The 19,685-nt window shown below is 48.6% G+C and overlaps 1 protein-coding gene across 1 annotated transcript; it reads right to left on the bottom strand.

Moving 5' to 3' along the window:
* Nucleotides 1–1,976: 1,976 nt before the first annotated feature.
* Nucleotides 1,977–5,894, bottom strand: CDKN1B (cyclin dependent kinase inhibitor 1B). The gene is given in 4 exon segments (XM_050324960.1): nucleotides 1,977–2,915; nucleotides 4,253–4,383; nucleotides 4,935–5,129; nucleotides 5,132–5,894. Coding segments are annotated over 3 exon segments (594 nt in total). The 5' UTR covers nucleotides 5,409–5,894; the 3' UTR covers nucleotides 1,977–2,915; nucleotides 4,253–4,261.
* Nucleotides 5,895–19,685: the final 13,791 nt, after the last annotated feature.

Here is a 19,685-nt window from a genome sequence, read left to right as displayed (position 1 = left end):
GGGAGGCGCCGCTATTTATTTTCCGTCGAGATCACTTTGTTCGTTCTGGGGAAAAAAAATCCAAGGAAAAAAGACCCCAAAAAACAACACAACAAACACCATGTAACTTTTTTTTTTCTTTTTTTAAATTTTCGCGAGTGTTTTCCACGTTTACCGGCCTGAGCTTCGCGCACCCTCCGCACCCCGCGATGGAGCCCCTCCGCGGGGGGCAGGAGGGGCGGGATGGCAGAGCGCTGGGGGCGGAGGGCAGGGTGCCCAGGGCAGGGTGCCCGGCGATCCCTCGCAGCCGGCGGAGGAGGGAAAGTCCATGGCCAGCGCCGGCCGTGCCCGCTCCCTGCCCTCCGCCCTGCCCTGCCCGAGCCGGAGGCCGACACGGGAGCGGGGCTGGCGACGGGGGGCTCGCCGCCCTCTCCCCGTCCCTCCCCACCGCCGGGCCGGCACAGCCCCGCGTTCTCGGGGAGGTTTCGGAGCCAGGGCGAGCCCGGGCGCGGCCGGAATAAACAACAGGATCGCGTTGCACCGAGGAGGGGGACGGACCTGGGCGAGCCTCGCACTGGGCTGTGCTCCCCCTCCGCCCCCGTTTTTGTTCATTTACGTGTTTATTTCTCGCAAGCCCCGCGGATGAGAACGCCCCGGCTGCGGAGGGCAGCGGGGAGGGGGACGCTCGCACCTTGCCGGGCGTGGCGGGCAAGGCCGGGCAGTACCGACACCCCCCCAACCCCCACGGGGGATCCGCGCCCCCTCCTCCACCCTGCGGTGCCACCCATCGCCTTTCTCCGGCGGTGCCCGGCCCTCCGCATCCCTGCCGGGGCTGGGGCGAGGCGGTGGGGACCCGGCGTGGCCGGGCGGGGCGGGGGGCGGCACCGGCATCATCTGCTGGGACGGGGGAGTGCGAGGCGCCATCTTTGAGAGCCGCGGCCGCGGCTGCCGAGGGGAGCAGAGCGGGCTCCGGCAGGGCCGGCCGGGAGGAGGATGCTGCCCGCACGGGCACCCCTGCAGCTCCCCGGGCGAGCCCGGCAAGGTGGTGGCTCTCTCTGGTCCCCCTCCCGGAAGGTGCTCGTTTGGGCTCGAGTTTCAAAGCCTTAAGGAGTCAAACGACTATGCACGAAAAACACATTGTAGTACCTTTTCTGTCTCAAAAAAACCCCAAAAACAACAATAAAAAACAAGCACGAAACCATTATGACACAGGAAATTCCACTCTTTGGCATTAAGAGGGCACATCATCCATAATTATCACAGAGGAGACTCATGGAATCAGAGTCTGGAAAAGCCCTCTTCTCTCTTAAGATCTGTTGAGTCCAACTGTTAGCCCAGCTCTGCCAAGTCGACCACTAAACCATGTCCCCAAGTGCCACATCTACACATCTTAAATCCCTCCAGGCATGGCAACTCCACCACGGCCCTGGGCAGCTTGTTCCAATGCCTGACCCTGCGTCCATGAAGAAATGGTATCGTTGCAGTTAAGGGTGCTGCATCTCTTACTGACACCTGCACTAGAGACACATGAAAAGATACCCAAGGGAAAACTGCTGTTTATTTCTTGAAGGAGTCTTGTTTCCTCCAGTGCCAGGCTGAGGGAGGTTGAAACACACACTAACGAAGACCATATTTCTTACATATGGCAGTTTTCTTTATTGATTGCTTGATGTGAAACAATATCAATCTGGATTTTTTTTTTCCCCCACACATTACAAAAAAAAAAATTAAATTGGCTCAGTCTGCAATCTTTTAAGCACAGCCATATTAATTATCAGAAAAAGGAATTTAAAAAAAAAAAGAAAAGACACCCCCCCCCAAAAAACCCCTCTAAAAAGTCTACCAAATAGAGCATTTACAAATGCACAAAAACATGCCGCTTTGGCTTAATGGGGAAAAATATTGTCTTCTAGATTAAAAAAAAAAATCTTTTAACATAAATAAGTTAGTATAATTTCTCAGTGTCTTTACAGAGTTATGTACACAGGTACACTTCAAACTTTTTTTTTTTTATTTTTACATACAGGTACACAGGCAACGTAGAAATACTGTTTAAAGATGTAGTATCCCTTTTCCCCTCACACACAAACACTTCGGGCAGTGGGTCAGACCAGAAAACAACAATATCCAAGATGCAGAGCAAAAGCCCTCCAGATTAGGTAAAAAAAACCCAAGCAAATAAACAAACAAGCAAAAATTAAAAAAAAATTAAAAAATCAGGCAATATAATCAGGTGGGATGATTTTACACAACTTTTACAGGCATTCAATTTTGGTATATGGATTTGAGGCTGGGGGGGAACTTTTGCTACCATATAATGGAATCATCACAGCTCCCACCTCTTCAGCTTAATGCTGTAGAAAGAAACTTCACAAGTGGCCTGTAATAATCACCTCTGAACAGGGTCACCCCGATGATACATTAAACACAAAAAACAAAACAAAAAGAACACTGCAGACCCACTTAAAGGGACAATTCATCTTTAAGTAATAAAAAACCTACACTGCTTCTCTTCATAGATTTATTTGCTTGCTAGATTGTGAAAGCAAGTTCCAATCAGTCACCCTCTTACAGTCCCTCCCCCCTCCCAACAAGTTTTATGTGCTACATAGTGTAAAAACTATATACACAGGTAGTACAATGAAGCAAATAAGGAAACACCTAATTGCACAATGCTACATCCAATGCTTTTAGAGGCAGGTCTTTTAAGAGTGCCTAAAATTTAGTGTTATTGTTTGCTTTCTCTTGATGTTGTTTTGTTGTTGGTTTTGTTTTGTTTTGTTTTTTCTCAGTGCTTGTACAGGACCTCCATCCCACGGAGATCGGCGATATGTATTTTTCTTTTCCACTACAACTTTACATCTTCCTCGCTTCATTGCCCCCCCCCCCCGCACCGCCACACTCGATGAACGAGGACGCGCACATCATCCTCCGCTCTGCAACGGGGTGGGGGAAAGGAATAAAAAAAGAAAAGAACGAGGGAGAAAGTGATTAGAAAACATCGAAAAGAAACGCGATCCGCGGCGCAACTGGTTCAAACCGACACCGCATCCCCGGGGCGGGCGGGCCCAGCCCGGGCGGGGCCCCCCCCGCCGCCGCCGCCACCGCCCCGTCGGGCCGGGCCGGACCGGAGCCGTGCTGCCCGCACCCCCAGGCGGCCACGGCCCTTCTCACCCCTCGGCGGGGACGGTGGGACCCCTCCTTCTTCCCACCCAACCCCCGCAAATGCCAAAAAAAAAAAAAAAAAAAAAAAAAAAAAAAAAAAAGTGGGCGGTAGTAGCGGCATTCGCATGGCCGCGCAGGCTGCCGCGCTCCGCCACGGCTCACCCCAGCGGGACTAATTTGTTGCAACTTCTGCTTTACAGCTTAATCTCTTTCTGCACAATCGCAAATCGGTTTTTTGTAAACCTCGCTCCTAACCTCGGCTCCCAAACCGCCGGCGCAATTTACCAACTCTCCCCGCCCCAGACCTCGCCTTAAAACAAAACAACAAGAAGGGGGTAGGGAAAAAAAAAAAAAAAAAAAACCAACACACAACACAACCCAGTTCCCATTAACCCGCTCCCTTCCCTCTGCCAGCCTCTAAAACCAAGCCAAAACACACAAAAAAAAGAGAAGTAAACACCCCCCACACACACAAAAAAAAAAAAAAAAAAAAGAAAAAAAAGCAAGAAAAAAACACAACCTTGCGTTGCTCGGGTTTTAAGAAAGTGCCCGGATTCCCCTTAGACCAAACTTCTTGACTTGTATCTCCCGAAATGGGAGGTGGCCGCGACATGCGACTGGCAAGTCTGCCACGGGAGGTGAAAAAGCCTCAGGGGCGGGGGGACACAGGAAGCTCCCCTAAATCCCCCGGCATCTGACACGATGCATCAGCCGCGTTTCAAACTGCGTCCCTCCACCCGCACGCTCCTCGGGAAAGGGCCCTCCTAGCCTCCAGTCCCAATCCCGGAGGGAAAGCAGGGTCAGTCCCACCAGCGCCCGGGGCTCGCACTGCCCCTGCCCCATCCCCCTGACGCTGCGGAGCCCAGCGCTGCGCTTCGCTCCTTGTTTTGTTCTTTTCAAGCCCTGCGCCTCCCACTCCCCACCTTCTAACACACACCCATCCCCGAGCGCTTGCGGAAAGCCACCCTTCCTCGGAGAAAACACCGCTCAGCGAGCCCACAGGGGCCCGAAGCGACCCCTCTAGCGCCTTACAGACTCGGGATAGCCTCCCGGTCGCCCTTTCCTTCCCTTATTTGCATCCTAATGGTGGATCCTAAAGGGAACCTACCTAAACGCTTTACGTTTGATGTCTTCTCGGGCTTGATTTCTTGGGCGTTTGCTCCACTGAACTGGCACTGGGGGAGTCTTCTGAAACCTCTTCTTCTGTTGTGTTGGCTCTTTTATTTTGAGGAGAGGAATCTAGGAGGGGAAGATTAAAAACGGGTGGGGGAGCGATATTAAAATATTTTCCTTCCAGATGTTTTCTCGGCATCCAGGGGGATAGATGGAGCCGAGGGGGAACATTCCCGGATCCCCATGTCAGGTCGGCTACGTGAAGCGAGGAGGGGGAGGGGAGATGGGCTTCTCTCTAGGTAAGAGATCCAAGTTCCCTCTTTTCGGCTAAAATCCATATTCGTCTTTTGCTGAGCACTGTGAACCTCCTCCCACCTGGGCAAGAGGCCGGGTCCCCGCAGAGGGGCGGCGAGGGGTCGGGAGGGATGACCCGCATCTAAGGGCTCTTTCTTGCAAATCATCCCACTCAATGTGGGACCCCCTGGGACTGCAAACAGTACCCGAGCTTTTTTAGGGGGCGGGAGGGGTAGGGGGGGGCCATGGCGAACCAGTGCCCAGCGGGGCACAGCCCACCGCGCCCAGGCCACGCTTGGCAGGGGCGAAGGCGCCGGGAGCCCCGGCGCTGACACGAGTGGGGCACGGAGATGAGCGCCATTGCTTTCATGGGGGTACGTTACCATCGGCCGCGGGTCTTTTCCTCTGCCCAGTGCACTGCTCTGCTAAGTCCGTCTGATTTTCTGAAACATCAGTCTTTTGAGCTACACAGTGAGTGTCCTCTGAGATTCCCTGAGAACCGACAAAAACCACGGTTTGGCAATTCCCGTTTACATCCAAACTCTGGCGGCCGGCGGACTTGCAGACGGCTTTCCGTAGCCAGGGGGTCTGAAGTAGAAGTCAGGCGAGCTCCCCTTCTCCACGGCTTGCCATTCGTACCTGCCTTCCAGCGGCTTGTGATTCTGGAAATCGAAATTCCACTTCCTCTGGCATGCCTCCTCCATCTCCTGCAGGTACTTCTTCAACTCCCTGTTTAACTCTTCGTGATTCACCGGCCCGAAAAGATTCCTGCACGCTGACGGCTTCGGGTACTCCGACTGCCTGGCCTCCATGCGCTCCAGGGTAGGGCTCCCATTAGAAATACGGACGTTTGACATCTCCCCGCTCCCTCTCGCTCCAGGCGGCGGTTGTTGTTGCTCGCTGCTCTCCCTCCCCCGGCCGCCGCCGCCTCTCCGCTGCCCTTTATTTCCCGGCGCCCAGCGGCTCCTCTCCGCGCCTCCTTTCCGCGCTGCCCCGCGCTCCGGCCCCGCCTCGGCCCCGCTCGCCCTCGGCCCGCGGAGAAGGGGCGAGGAGGCGCCCTTGCATAAGCGCCTGCCCGGGGGATGAGCCCCGAGAGCCGGCGGAGCGGCCGCCGGGGAGCCCCGGGCGGTGGAGGAGCGGTGCAGGAGCGGTGCGGGGGGAGCGGCGGGCGGAGCGCGGCGCTGCCCTCCGCGGTGCCGACCCGCCGGCGATGCCGATGGTGGTGATGGTGGTGATGCCCCCGCCGCTCGCACCGCCGCCGCCGCCGCCGCGTAGTAAAAGCGAGACGGAAAAAAACAAGGGGAGACGAGCCCTTTTCTCGGTTGCCCAATATGGCGATTGAAGGGAGGCTGACGAAGAAGAAATTGATTGACAGGACGAGTCTATTTAAACAGCCCGGCCGAGCCATTGGTTACGGCGGCGGGCACCGCCCCGTCGGCCCGGCCCTACCTCGTCGCCGCCGCCGGCTCTAAAGGTGGGACGGGACGAACCGGCTGCTGTTTAGTCGGGCCGAGCCTGGCCTGGCCGAGCCGAGCGGGAGCGATGGAGAAAGAGAGAGGAACGGGAAGGCGCCGCGGGTCCCGCTCTCCTCCGCCCCTCCGCAAAGCCTGGGCCCGGCGGGTTTTGTGCCCACCACCTCCCAAAAACATCTACCCCATCCCACTGCTTGCCGTAGCGGCCCGAGGAATGGTGGCGACTGGTTGCGTTTTGATTCAATGCTGCGACAGGAGTCTCCCCACCGCTCTGGTTTTTCTGGGTTGGGCTCTAGCGACACATCCCCCCCGAGGTCCGGGCTTAGGGGCAAACTCGGCCACCCTGAAGCCTGCAGGGGAGACCAGCATCCCGACCCCCAGCACCCTGACCCCACTGGCTGCCTAGATGGGCTGGTAGCTCCCAGAGTCAAGAGGATCACCCCTTACTGCTTTCTCGGCAAAGAAAGGGACTAAGTGAAGAAATGGCTCTAAAATAACCTCTGCTGGGATTTCAGATGTCAGCAAGCAGGAGAAAGAAAACAAAAACATTAGGGTTTGTCCTGTTTGTGTGCTCAAAAGTCTAGAGAAGACAGGAGTCACAGCCAGGAATTTTCTAAGAAAGTTCCTCTCCTTGTTACAGCAGGTGTGATGAAGATAAGAGCAACAGTGTCTTCTTCTCTACCTCTTTCTCTCCAGCCCCTTTCACAGCCATCTCCCCTCACCAGGCAGGGCAGCCCCTCAGTGTGTCATGGCACACTGGGGTTCTTTCAAGGCACTAAAGGTTTTGATGCTTCCAGGGACCCAGATCCTGTACCTGAATCTTTGAGGGCCCTGAAGGCTTTTCACACCAATCCACCTGGCCAGGTCTCCTCTGCAAGAAGAGCAACCCTGTTCAAATTTTGCTTTGGGCAGGGGTGGGGGACAGGGGCATAGCAGTGACAAGCTGTCTCAGCAAGGCAGGGGTCAGCACAATTAGGTTTTACTGGCTGAAAGGAGAGTCAACAGACTTGGGCTTGAAGACATGGGAGTTTTTACCCTGTGCTGTACTTACACAGACTTACTCTAGTTTAGAGCCACTGAAACCTTTGCTGCCATTGCTCTGCTAAACTGATACAGTAAATTCTGAACACACTGGAGAGGGGGTACAGCCATTGCACAGCGCTCAAGCCCAGGCCACAGCAGTCTGCTGGCCTTCTGCTCACACCACTCACCAGAGTAATCTCAGTGTCACCAGACCTGAGTTCAAAAAAATGATGTGCACAGGCAAACGAAAAAAAGAATACAAATGAGATTAGTTTTAAAACCACAAGGTTGAAATATAATATTAGCCATGTTATTTGTATTTGTGTGCTGGGTTTTTTAGTACTCAGAAATTGCTTTCCAACTCCTCTCAGCAACCACAAGTTCAGACAATTCACTTACAGAAAATTAACACTGACATTCACATGTCTGCAGGACCTGAGAACTTTTTGAAGTTGCAAGTCCATGATAAAACTGTGTCATCTGGAAAAGTGGGGCCTACATCTTCTGTATTTGCAGGATTTCATCTTCATTTCTCTGTGCTTTCGTGTCTTTGACTTCAGTTGCCACCAGCAAGGTAGTTCCATTTCAAACTTTGTTTTCTGCCAGGTGTGGGACACTGAGCTTGTTTTGTTGATCTGCACAAGAGAGTTGTAACGAAGTGATCTGCAAAATATGTCTGGGGGCTCCCTGAGGGTTCATCCTGCTGGTAAGGTGCTGAAGGTGCTGAAGGTCCCACCAGTGACTCCTTAGGTGAGGAGATCCCAGTGTCTGCTCCCTGTGAGTCATTGCTTGTCTCCCTAGTCCACAAAAAAAAAGGCAAACCCCTTGTCCTGTAGGATTATAACATTGTACCAGAGCAGAAACACATAACAGGAAAAAGGAAAAAAAAAGTGAGAGGGGTGTGAAACAGTGGAAAAGACTCCATGCCTCACAGGTAAACCACCAGGAACTCAACGGTAGTGCAACAGAGCACTGATTTATCTGTAGTCTTTGGAAAAGAAATAAAAAAAAAAAAAGTTACTATAGGACAAGAACCTTCTGTGTTTTGTTTTTTTAAGGTCCCCCCCCTTAGCACAAGGGCCTAGGACTGAGTCCCTGGATGCTGTACAAGTATATCGAGCACGAATAATTAAACCCAAAGGGGCGGAGGAGGGGGGTGGGGGAGAAGGGGGACGCGAATAATTTAAGCCACCGATGGAAGCAACAGAGAAAATGAAAGAGGACTGGTCTGGCCCTTGGCTTATCCCTCTACCCTTCTCTAGCACTCTCCCTTGCTCTCCTAAGGGCTAGGAAGAGGGAGAGGGGGAGGGGGTGTACCCCCGCAGCCGTGGTACCCCATCCCGCGCGGCCGAAGACGATGGGACAAACGATCAGGAAAGGGGTTAAAATTGCACCCGCATCCCTGGAGCATCCGCCGCCGTGCTCCGGGCTCCGGGCTCGGGTCTGTCCCCACGGCTCTTTCGGCTCGTCCCCCCTTTCGCTTCGATGCGGTCTCGTCATTCCACCTTAAATCGCTGCCGCTGGAAAGAAAAAAAAAAAAAAAAAAAAAAAAGGCTGTGTCTGCAGCGACCTTGCCATGATCTAAAGTGTTTTGTTTACAGTCAGGCACCCCCGATGGCTGCAGCAAATCGGGAGAGAGTCAGGCGCCCGCCCGTAGTAGCAGTGAAGCGTGGAAAAAAAAAAAAAAATACAGGAAAAAAATATACTGGAGAGTCCCGGAGTAAAAGCTGTGGAAAGATCAGAGCGCCATCGTCTTGCAAAAGAGGGGCACAGCAGTGGGGCTGCGGGGGGAGGCGGTGCGTGGTGTGCGGGGTGGGGATAAGGAGGGGGGGGGGGAGATCCCAAGTGCCCCCGCAAAGCTCCAGCCTCCCCTTCGCCGGTTTTAACTCGCTCTGGGATCGTTTAAGCTGAAGATGCAGCCAGTCGAAGATCGGAGGGGAGGGTTAGAAAAAGAAAGGAAAACAAAACAACAACAACAACGAAACCCAAGCCCCAAACAAAACTCGGGGGAGTGAACCAGGAAGGAGGGAGGAGTGTTTACAGGGAGGTCCGTGCGAAGAATGTCCTGGCTCCTCTAACAGCGTCTGAACACCCTGTCCCCTCTCTTCCCACTGCCCCTCTCCTCTCTCTTGTTTGGGCTTTTCCCCTGGCGGAGCTGCTCGCTGTTTTTCTTTCCTCCAGAATCTCCTCGGCAAGCTTCCTGTCTTCCTCTTGGCCACCCTCCTTTCCCGGCACTTTGTGGGGCTCTCAAGTGAACCAGCAAAGCACGTCTGAACGGCACACATAAAGCACCTGGGTTGCTTGGGATTTAAAATATTCCCTTGCAAATAGTGGGGAAATTGGGAATAATACCTCAGCTCCTCCACAAGCTTTGTCTTCCAAAATTGAGGATAAAGAAGGCAGGGACGTGGCATGACCCATTTGAAAGCTGAAGGCTTGAGGAAGTTTGCTCTTAACCCACCTCAGCTGTTACTGAGTCAATGCTGTTTTCACAACTCTCCAGTTTTTCAAGCAAATTGCTAATTTCTTTAAGTGATGTGGGGTAAAGCCACCGTGAGATTTGAGGTGCAGGCCCCAAGAATTCACCTTAGCACACTGGGAACATTCATAACGTGCTTAACAGGAACCTTTCTGGGCAGGATTAGGGCCCAACGAGGTTCAGCAGCAGGGACCATCAGGGAGGAAAGGGCTATTTCAGCTTACAAAGGCCACCATGGGACATAACCCAGCAGCGTCCAGGAGCAGAGCAGTGCCAGGCAAGGCTAAGAGATGCCACCCTCCTCTGCAAGTGGAGTTTGAGACCTTTTGCTCATTTGATGTAGACTCTAGAGGGAGCCTAAGGACAGAGATCAGACCAGCACCAGGGCTCACCTCCCTCCTGACAGCATCCCCACTGCCAGCCTGGGCTGTCCCCCTGCTCTCATCCCTGCTGCCTGGCACTGCTGGGGACCTCTGCTCTGCTTTCCCCTCACTGCAGGGGGGGAACAGATGTGCCCAGGGACGTCACACACCTGCACAACCCTTGGCTGGGCTCAGGGTGTGAGGACTGGTTCAGGGGATTCTGAGAGGGTGCTGGCTGCGGGTACAGCTTGAGGGTGTCCATAATGGGATTTGTTTTAAAAAGCAGGTAATCTGTCAGAAATGCCTTCTCTGTGCTATAACTCTAGGGCAGGTTGTACAGCTATGTCTGTGGGAGATACAGGTTAAATTATTAGCACTGAAAGTACTCATTCTTTTCTCTTTGGAGCTCTCTGGTTGTCACCAGCCTTCCGCTGACTTGCTAAAGGAGAAGTCCTAAAATATCCTGATTTTATCTCAGGGAAGACTCCTTTTATGGCTCAGACAATTTTTTTTTTCATTTTGTTTGAAGTGTAAAATAGGAGTGAGCTTAAACTGGTCTCGAAGCAGCTGAAGCCAGCAGCAATGCACCCTTCTGTAATCAACTTTTCCTTTTTCACACCAGGGACAAGAATGTTCATATACAGTAACTAAAAATAAATAAATTCACTCACACACAATAATGTTGAGTTATCCCAGCAAACACTACTTTTAGAGAAGTGAGGCTTTAATCAGTAAATTGATTGCTTGCTGTAAACTGACCTAATTTCTCTGAAGAAAACACACCATATGAATGAAAGCATTTCAATCCAGTCTAACTCCATCTGTGTAAGACATTGTAATGGAGTGATTAAAACATGGAATCTGCTTCTCCATTGCCTCGAGGATGGAGCTAAAAAGCCTTGATGCCACAGCAGGGCTGCTGCAGGAGCTGAGCTACTTGCAAAAGCTCCAGGAGGCACCCAGCAAGCCATGGGAAGCAGGTAAACCAGCAAAAAAAAAAGATAAAAAGTTGTTCCAATCAAGAGCACGGCAAGGATTTACTCACCCAGATCAGGTATGCCAGGCAGACCTCGCTTGGAGGCTGGGGAACCAGCCAGTGGACACTCAGGACCCACCTTGGTACCAGGCAAACTGAGCTTGGACACTGGTGAACTGGCCAGTGGGCACCCAAGGGCTCCCTCAGCAAGGCTGTGCCCGGGTGACTGCGAGGGGGACTGTGCCACTCTGTTCCCCTGCCTGCCAGTTCACTCCTCCAGGGCTACAAGGCAACCAGGGAGGAAGCCCGAGGGAGATCTCCCAGCTTGCAAGCCAGCAGTACTTCACGGTGGTGGTAACTCCTGTCCTGGGCTGTAACACTTACCCTTAGCTTTTTCTACTTCTCTGTCTTCCTTCTTTCAAAATCAAGTTGAATTGTCGCTTTGGGATCCAACATCTGGCCTCGTTGGTGCCTTAATGCCGCTTATGGGAATGTTTTAGAACCTGGTTCCCCTCTGCACCCAAGTGGATTGGAACAGACTTCCCATTTAACACATCACATAAGCTAGGCCACTTTGTTAGAAGAGCAAGTTTTTAGCATAAGAATCTTAATTAGAGGCTTCTCATGGCATCTAAACTTCCCTTCCCTCCCCTTCCCTTCTTGTCCCCTCCCATCCCCTCTGCACCTCTGCACGGACCCCCTAAAACCTCCAGCAACGCCTTGCCCCCACCCCAGGGTGCAGAGAGGATTAACTGCTCTGTGTTTGTGAAGTCCCCTGAGTACACAAGGCACGGTGCAAGAGCTGAGTAGCAACAACCATGAACTATTATTGTCACTATGACACTTAAACAGTTTTCCAGCCCCTCGCTCCGCCACCTACGCCTTTAAGAAAGTTTCCCAACAAGATGAATTGTATTCAGTGGAAATGAGTTGTCCTGGTTTTTTTTTTTTCTACAAAGCCCGAAGTGAACCTTTCTGGGAAGGGGTTGATATTTTGTAGCAATGTTTTCTCAAGTACAATTCTTTAGGTTCCCAAGTGATGACACACTGTACAGCAACGCTCTTGGCACAGGGCGTTCATCTGTGAGAAGGGATGCTGGCCCCGTTTCTTACAGCCATTCATTAAATAAAAACACCCCGTGTCATATGTTATGTTCCTCTGAAATGTTAAAGTTTTTAGTGCATGAAATTATGCGGTGCCTGGATAATTTTTTTTTTTTTTCCAGAAGGCAGCACTAATCTCTAAGTCAGTTACTGAATGTTGTTGGACGAGCTTGTTATTTTTCATTAGTGTTGTGTTTTGTTTTCATTTTGGTAGGATCCCAGCTTCAAGCAATAGGCATTTTCAGAAATACTGAACTATGTAAATGTGATGCTTACAGCTGACCACAAAGAGGTTGCTCACCAAAAAAATAACCCAATATAAAAACATCTGCATCTGTTAGAATTTGAGGCATTCTGGGTGCCGTTTACATGAGAATCTAGCCCAGCTTTCCTTTTTCTTTTTCCATTTCTTTTTTCTTGTATTTTTTTCTTTTTTTTTCCCTTTTTTTTTTTTCTTTCCCCAATGGCCTGTATTAATTGCCTTAGGATCAAGAGGTCTGCAAACATCTTCCTTATGTAAACAGAGGAACTGGTCTGGCTACTTTCTAAACCCTTTAAGGAAGATGACCCATCTCACATACCAAAATGATGGCATTAAGTAACAGATTACTATCAGGGCTTGAGATCTGAGTTCTGGTTCTGGCTTCCCTTGGCCATGTTATTGCACATTGCTGCAACTCCTGGCACCTACATGTCTTCCCTCACCGTTTTCCTAATCTGTTTAGACTTTTAGCCGTTGGAAATGCTCTGTTTGTACAGTGCCACATCTTGTTTGTGTTAACCAACCTAGCAAGGGAATTGTACAACTCTGGGATGCAAAAGTCAGGGCATTAACCTACAGTAACAAGAGCCCCCTGAGCCCAGTCACCAACAGGCTGCATCCTGGTTAGTGCTCCTAGCCCTATTCACTGATGATCCAAACCAGCCAAGCCTAAAAAAAGTAGAGTAAGCTGGCAAGCCAAAAGGCAAAAATTATTCCACTGAAGCCATTCTAGTGCAAAAATGCACTGTGGACATGGTTTCAGTGGCTTAGGAGAAAGATGGAAAAAGAGAGCCCTTTTATTTACCAGCACATGCTCTGGGTTTCCCTCAGAAGGAGTTAAACATTTCTCTGAGCCGAGGCCTAATCTGTTGTGGTTTTTGACTCTCACAAGCTGCCTGGTTACTCCCTTTGTTCTGACTGCCAGCAGCTAAACCGGGACACGTATTCAGAGAGGAGTACCTGAAAGCATCCCTTTAAAGGATTTGTCACCTTGTTATCTCTAGTTTGAAAGGCTTTTCGAGAACAACTTTCACTCAGAATGTTTGCAAAGGACAAAGACGGCTTTGCAATTATCGCAGTTTATATTTGATAGCTTGAATGACAACAACAAAACATAGCTAATACTATAGAGGCCCAGGTAATTCCCCTTTTCTACTGTTGCCCCCTGCCCCAAGTCTCCAAAAGACAGGTGGGAAATCACAGAAGCAGCAAAACCTATCGTCTGACTCAAAAATTGCTCCTTGGATCTCTATAACAAGGTCCCGAAATAAGTCCTTCTATTCCTGGTGTTCTCTAGCGTTCTCAAGCCATGTGCAACCTCTCAGAACTCCTTTGCCCTGCCAAAATAACAACAATTAGCAAAAATTAACCCAAGCCCTCGCTTCACCTTGTGGGTGTTTGAGTACTTTTTGAGCTTACAGCAACTTGTTGTTCTAAGTGAGACTTAGGAATCTGAGATCAGCCAGCGCTTCTCAGAGCAGAGGGCAGCCCTTTCTAACCTGCTCCTTGCAAGCCCTCAGAACAAACTGTTAGACCTTGCTAGACCCTCCGTTAGGGTTGCCTCACTCTGGTGGGGTTGGTTTGCTCAGCCCCAGAGTTAGAAACAAAAAACCCCAGCTCTCAGCACTCAAAAAAGGCAAGTCAGCCAAATTAAGCCTGCTGAGAACTCAGGACCAGCTCCTGGAAATCATCAACGTGTCTAAGTACCTTTGAAAACCCATCTCTAATGCTCTAAAAGATGGTTGGCAATAAACCTTCTCAGGGTACCTGATGGGAGAGAGGATGTTGGGATCTGAGGATGCGAAGGTGCTTCAGGGTTTAAATAATGCTGAGTTTCAAAAAAACCCACAATAAATGTTACAATTTCTTCTGCTTTTTGACTCTTCCTCCTTATCCACAGGAACCAGAAGTTCATTCTGTTGCAAAGGAAAGATTCAAAGCTCTTTAGCAGTAGCATGGCTTCACGACCATGAGCTTTGAGACAAAAAACTAATTGGCTAGAGAAGTGAAAAGCTGACTTCAGCTCTGGACACACGATCTGGAGAAGTATTTGGGAAGACTTTGTAAAGCCCACTAGCTTTTGTTCAAAGCTGCTCAAGTCCTGTTTTTGAGAGTGGCTTTAGCACTAGGGCACCTCAACTTCTTCACTCAGTCATGCAGACATCCAAGGTCACATTCCCAATAATAGCTACATGTCGCTACATAATTCTTTAAAAATTCTTTACTGCGAGGGTGGGGAGGCTGTGGAACAGGTAGCTGCATAATAGCTCATGTAGCTACATAATTTTTCTGCTGGTGAAAACCGTTTTGATTTAACTGAACCGATTTTAAGTTGGTCCTACCCTTTCTGTGAATGATCCTAACAGTGTTTTGCAATAGCCATTTATTTCTTTTTACGAGTTACTTATTTTTGTAAGGGTGATTTAGTGAAATCTTTCAGTGAGAACAGCAGTATCTACTAGAGCTTTCTTGTCTCCTTTCAAATTATTAGTAGAAAAAGCTGATGATAATGCTAATAAAATGGTTTTCTCTTGTACATTCAAATACAGGACATCTGTAGCTTTGGCCCTGGGGGCTAGTTACTTCTGAACAGTGTTACAGAGTTTTTATTTAATTAATAAGTAATTTGATTCTTTTCCTTTTCATCTTCTAACAAGTGATAACAGCCTTTCTTTCAGAAAACCAAGTACAATGCTTTCTTTTCCCCAATCAGTACTTAGCTCTAGGCCTGGAAAAGGGCCAGAGCACACAGGGACAGTGTTCCACAGTAACATTTTGTACCTCATTAAAAAATAACAACAACAACAACAACAACAATAGCCAACTTGCACATGAAATAGAATGTCTTTCTTTTCCCCCTTCTCTTATTTTACAAATATTCATTTATTCATTATACTTCCTGTAAAAATGCCTGCACACATGCACATTCACACTGGAATTTTCTGCTGAACAAATGATGTGCTAAGATGTGTTGTATTATTTTTATGAATTTAGTTTGGCTTACATCAAGCTACTGTGAAAGATCCCCAATCTCAAGGTCTCTGGGGCAAGGGATTTCTGGGTGATTGATGGTTTGGATTATTTCAGTTTGGGGGGGTGCTTCTCTTGGAAAAAAAAAAAAATCTGTGGAAACTCATTGCTTTTAAGGTCTCTCACACTGAGTATATTCAAACTGAGAGAATGCTAAGTCCCTCTGGAAAATATTGGCCTGGAAGACTTCACCCATCTGTGCAAATACACCACAATCCAATTAAACTGGCAGCCTTTGCAATTATTTGCAGATTTCCCCAATCTGGCAGCAGCAAACAGATACAGCCCGTATTATTGCATAAGCGAGCTGTCGCAAGCCCCTGCGCCCCACAGCCTGACAGAGCTCCCCAAAAACCTGGAGGAGAAGTGGTGTGGGCTGAAGATGGGCCACACACCACTCCTCAGCTTCAGCAGGGCTGCAAAGGGATGGTCTCCAGTCCCAAAAACCTGGCAAGCCACAGCTGAACTCCCAGCCCCAGCCCCAGCCGGGCATGGTTAAACATCACATTTTGTTCACCATCCCCTTCACAACAAATGTCACAAAGCCAACTGAAGGGGGTTCTGTCCCTTGCCACCCTTGACCCACTTATTCCCAATTCAACATTAAGCAAGGTCTTTAAAATGAAACTGAAAAGTAAGAGAACAAATAACCCCAAAAAAAAAATGATTTTGGGGGAGGAATCATCCAGGTGATTTTGCAGCACTGAGCTAGGTTGTGGAAGTGCCTCAGGTTAAGTTGGTTATGAAGGAGGGGCAGTGAGGGTTTGAGTCTGCACCATTTCAGAAGCAGCCTTTCCTCTCAGGCCCCACAGCCATGAAGATGCCCAAACTCTTCCTTTCCAGAAATGAGAAGGAATCAATCCTTTCAAATCATGGCTGTAACCTCTCCCACAGCACAGAGCTCATACAGCACCCCCATTTCAGATTGCACCTGCACCACAACCAAAAGCTCTCCCAAGTCACCCAGCCTGATGCTTTCTCATTGTCTTTTGGGGTTGTTTCATGTTCAGGGCTTGAAACATAGGTGTTTTTTAAATGGATGTATGTTATTAATTCTCTCTATTTTTTGTTCTCATATATAATTTTATCATTCAAAATTAAAATATTTCACCAAAGGAGAACTAACAGGCTCTAAGATAATCAGTTCAGTGATTCAGTCTTGTCTGAACCTCCATTTAAAAAAGGATTAAAGGAGGATGATGCTCTAGCCATGTGGCATAGGTCTCTCTGTAGAAATGGGGGAGAAAATACGTAAGAAAATCAGTGAAAAAGCAGCAAAGTTAAAGGAAATAGCTCCTAGAGCATCCTTCTCTACTTGGATAACACAGCTAAGGCTTTTGATCTAAAGAATGGGATTTGTTTCCATGACTGCTGATACACCCCCTTTCTTCTTATTCCCATAGAGCATCTTCTTGCCAGCTCCTGCATCATTTTCTGGGAAACTGAGCTCTTCTGGCAAGCTGAAGGTTTCACAGTTGGTCAGCTAACAGTCCATGGAGGTGAAATTATCACTGGCTCATCATTTCTGGGGCAGTTTCCAGTGGTCTGTGAAAATCACAGTGATCACGGAGGACAGGATTCAAAGCTGCTGCCTGCTACAGGATTCCTACTTACTTTCACAGAAGAGTGGAGCACTATCAGAAGATAAGTCATCCCTCTTCTCTGGGACACCAGATGGGTGACTCCCCCTCTGGATGTGCCTGTGTCTGTTCACAGGCTACAGAGGGTACCTGTATGTCCACTTCAGACTGGATGTAAACCTCTAGTCAGTCAAATTAAGCAAGCTGAGTCCTACCCATAGCGCTGGCATCTCCCCGTGGTTTCCATTTGCAGCAGTACTGTAACAGATGCTGAGAATACATTAAATGCTTTCCTAATGTCACATTCCCGTGTCTGCAATCATGGTAATTGCCTCAGTGAAGTTTTGCAATTGCAAACGAGCAGGAAGCCGTCTGCAAAGGAATCTGTCTATTAAGATGTGGCCCCTACTCTGAAAGTGCATGAAAAGCCCCAGCACATTTCTTGGGCTAAAGATTAAAAAAAAAAAAAAAAATTAAAGGTCAGACTCCTGCAGCAATATGGAAAGTATCCAGAATGCACTCCAGTGATCCAAGGAATAGACTGACTTTTGCTTCAGGACTGTGCTAATTAAATACTGCTAACTACATCTGAATAGAATTAAGTCTAATTTAAGGCCCTTTCTGAGCTCCAGGGCAGTGTAGGCTTGTCCTGAAAAAAGAAATTACCGACTGCTGACAACAGGTGTCAGCAACAGGAGTGGCTGAACCAGGGCTGAATGTGAATCAGCTGCAAGTGTAGACAAGGACAAGTTAAGTTCAGCATTGTTCCTGCAGCCATGGTAGCTATTTTGCTACCATTTCCTGCTGTCTCCTACTCTGTGTCTCCCTCCTTGTGTTTCTTTAGCAACATCCCGTGTCTCTTCTTCTCCTCTTTTGCTTTTTTGCTTTTAAAATATATATTAAAGATGGGGGTTTTTCCATGCCCTTTCTCACTAATTTACCCCATATGTGTATATGACTCTTCTCATAAAAAGCTTTCGCCCAACTCTGTCTTTGCCGCCAGTTTTTTATGTTTTGGTTTTATTTCTAATTTTTTTATTTGCTGTCATGCTCTTCTCCTCCTTCCACTGCTTTCAAAAACAGGCCTGTTTAAGACTTCTAGCTGCCCTCCCACACATCTGCAGGCACAAACATCGATTTGATGCAGCCCTTTGTCTTCAGTTTCCCTCTCCATATACTGTCTTTGCCTCTCCATCAAGAAAGCAAGAAAAACAGGTTTGCGGTCAGTATTTCTTAACAGAACAAAACCAGCAGGTTTAAATTCCTCTGGGCTTGTTTGTCATTTGGTAAAAAGAGAGGGTAAGGACCGGACTGACAGCTGAGGACACACACCCAGTCACCCAGCCTGAGCTGGGCAGCCCACCTGCTCTTCCACAGCCACAGGGAGGGGGAAGGCAGCAAATCCAGGCTCAGTGAAAGGAAGGGCAGTTTCATCCATTTCAAAAGAGCCACACCCACTCCAAATTAACATCCCTATTTTAATTTACCTTCATACCTCCCGTTAGAGTAATTTATCTTCCAAGTGACGTTAGGAAATGAAAGTTTTGCCAGGGGTTAAGGGTGTTGGACCAAGCTCACTTACAAGCCCACTTCTGAGTATCCAGCACTTGCACATAGGTTAGATTTCCTGTAGAGGAAGGAAAGTAAATCTCTGCTCCTGATTTGTGACAAGGCTCTATAGTGGGCTACGATCCACACTTGCATCCAGAATAAAAGCCTTCAATTCTGTATCAAGAAAAACAATTGTGCATGCTTACCTTTCCACTGACAGCAAGTGTTATGTTTGAAGGATACACGTGCTTTAACACTCTCTTTGGAAAGCTCAAAAGAGTGAAAGAGAACTGTTGACAGAAACTGGGGAAAAATTGGGCAGAAATTGGGACAGTTGTTGTTGGTGGTGGTATGGAACTGCTGCAGCCATCATTTTGGACATCCCACTTCAGGAAGGATTAACTTGCTTATTGGATCTTTTCCATCTCCACTTTTAGGAGCCAGGGGTTCTAGCTAAGGACCAGTCAGAAAGGATCACTGAGGGAACAAGGCTGTTGCTACAAGACCATTTGCTTTCTCCTGATTTACAAAAGGATATGCCAGGATATTGCATTGATGAAAAGCTCTCCCTTGGAAAGGACGAGTCTGAACTCATTTGGGTCTGAAGTCATTCACATTGACCCAAGTGTGTTTGTTGGCTGTAAGTCTAATAGCAGAAAACTTTTCTAAGGGAAGATGATTCACTTGTACCTGAGAGATTGCCTCCCATGCCATATTTTACTCTTATTATGTTGTTGCTTTTTTTTTTTTGTTTTTGTTGGGTTTGTGGTTTTGGTTTTGTTTTTTTAATATAGTACCTCAGATAAAGGAGGATGTTTATCATAGGGAAACATGTCACTTTGGGAACTGAAATCACACCAGCAAGCTCTATTGTACTCAAAGAGGAACCAGTTCAACAAACTCCTAAATGTGCAAAACAATAATTGTCCATTTGCTCCAATAAGCAACTGCCAACTCTGCCATTCGCCTTCTGCCATAATTCCACTCAGGTTAAACACTTACTTGTGCTCTACCCTCCTGATGTGGGGTGGTGAAGACTTCAGAGATCATTTACACCAGTTTCACAGGATGCTCTGTTTTTCAAAGGATGATGGAATTTTCTGTGATGAACGTTCCTGTCCCTAGCACATGGTTATACACTGGCATGCTGATGACGACTGTGGTGAGGATAAGAGCACCAGTCAGTTGAAAGGTTCAACCAGTCCTCCACTGACACTGGCTAAAAGCAAATACTTAGTGAAGAATGTAGGAACAGGGCAAGCCTATAATGCTGTTTCCCAAGAGTATTCCCCCAA

The sequence above is a fragment of the Myiozetetes cayanensis genome, unplaced genomic scaffold (genome assembly GCF_022539395.1).
Source record: "Myiozetetes cayanensis isolate MyiCay16 unplaced genomic scaffold, myiCay2020 scf3, whole genome shotgun sequence".
Taxonomy (NCBI): Eukaryota; Metazoa; Chordata; class Aves; order Passeriformes; family Tyrannidae; genus Myiozetetes; species Myiozetetes cayanensis.
Note: the sequence above shows the minus strand (reverse complement) of the source record. Positions and strands in the feature narration are given on the sequence as shown.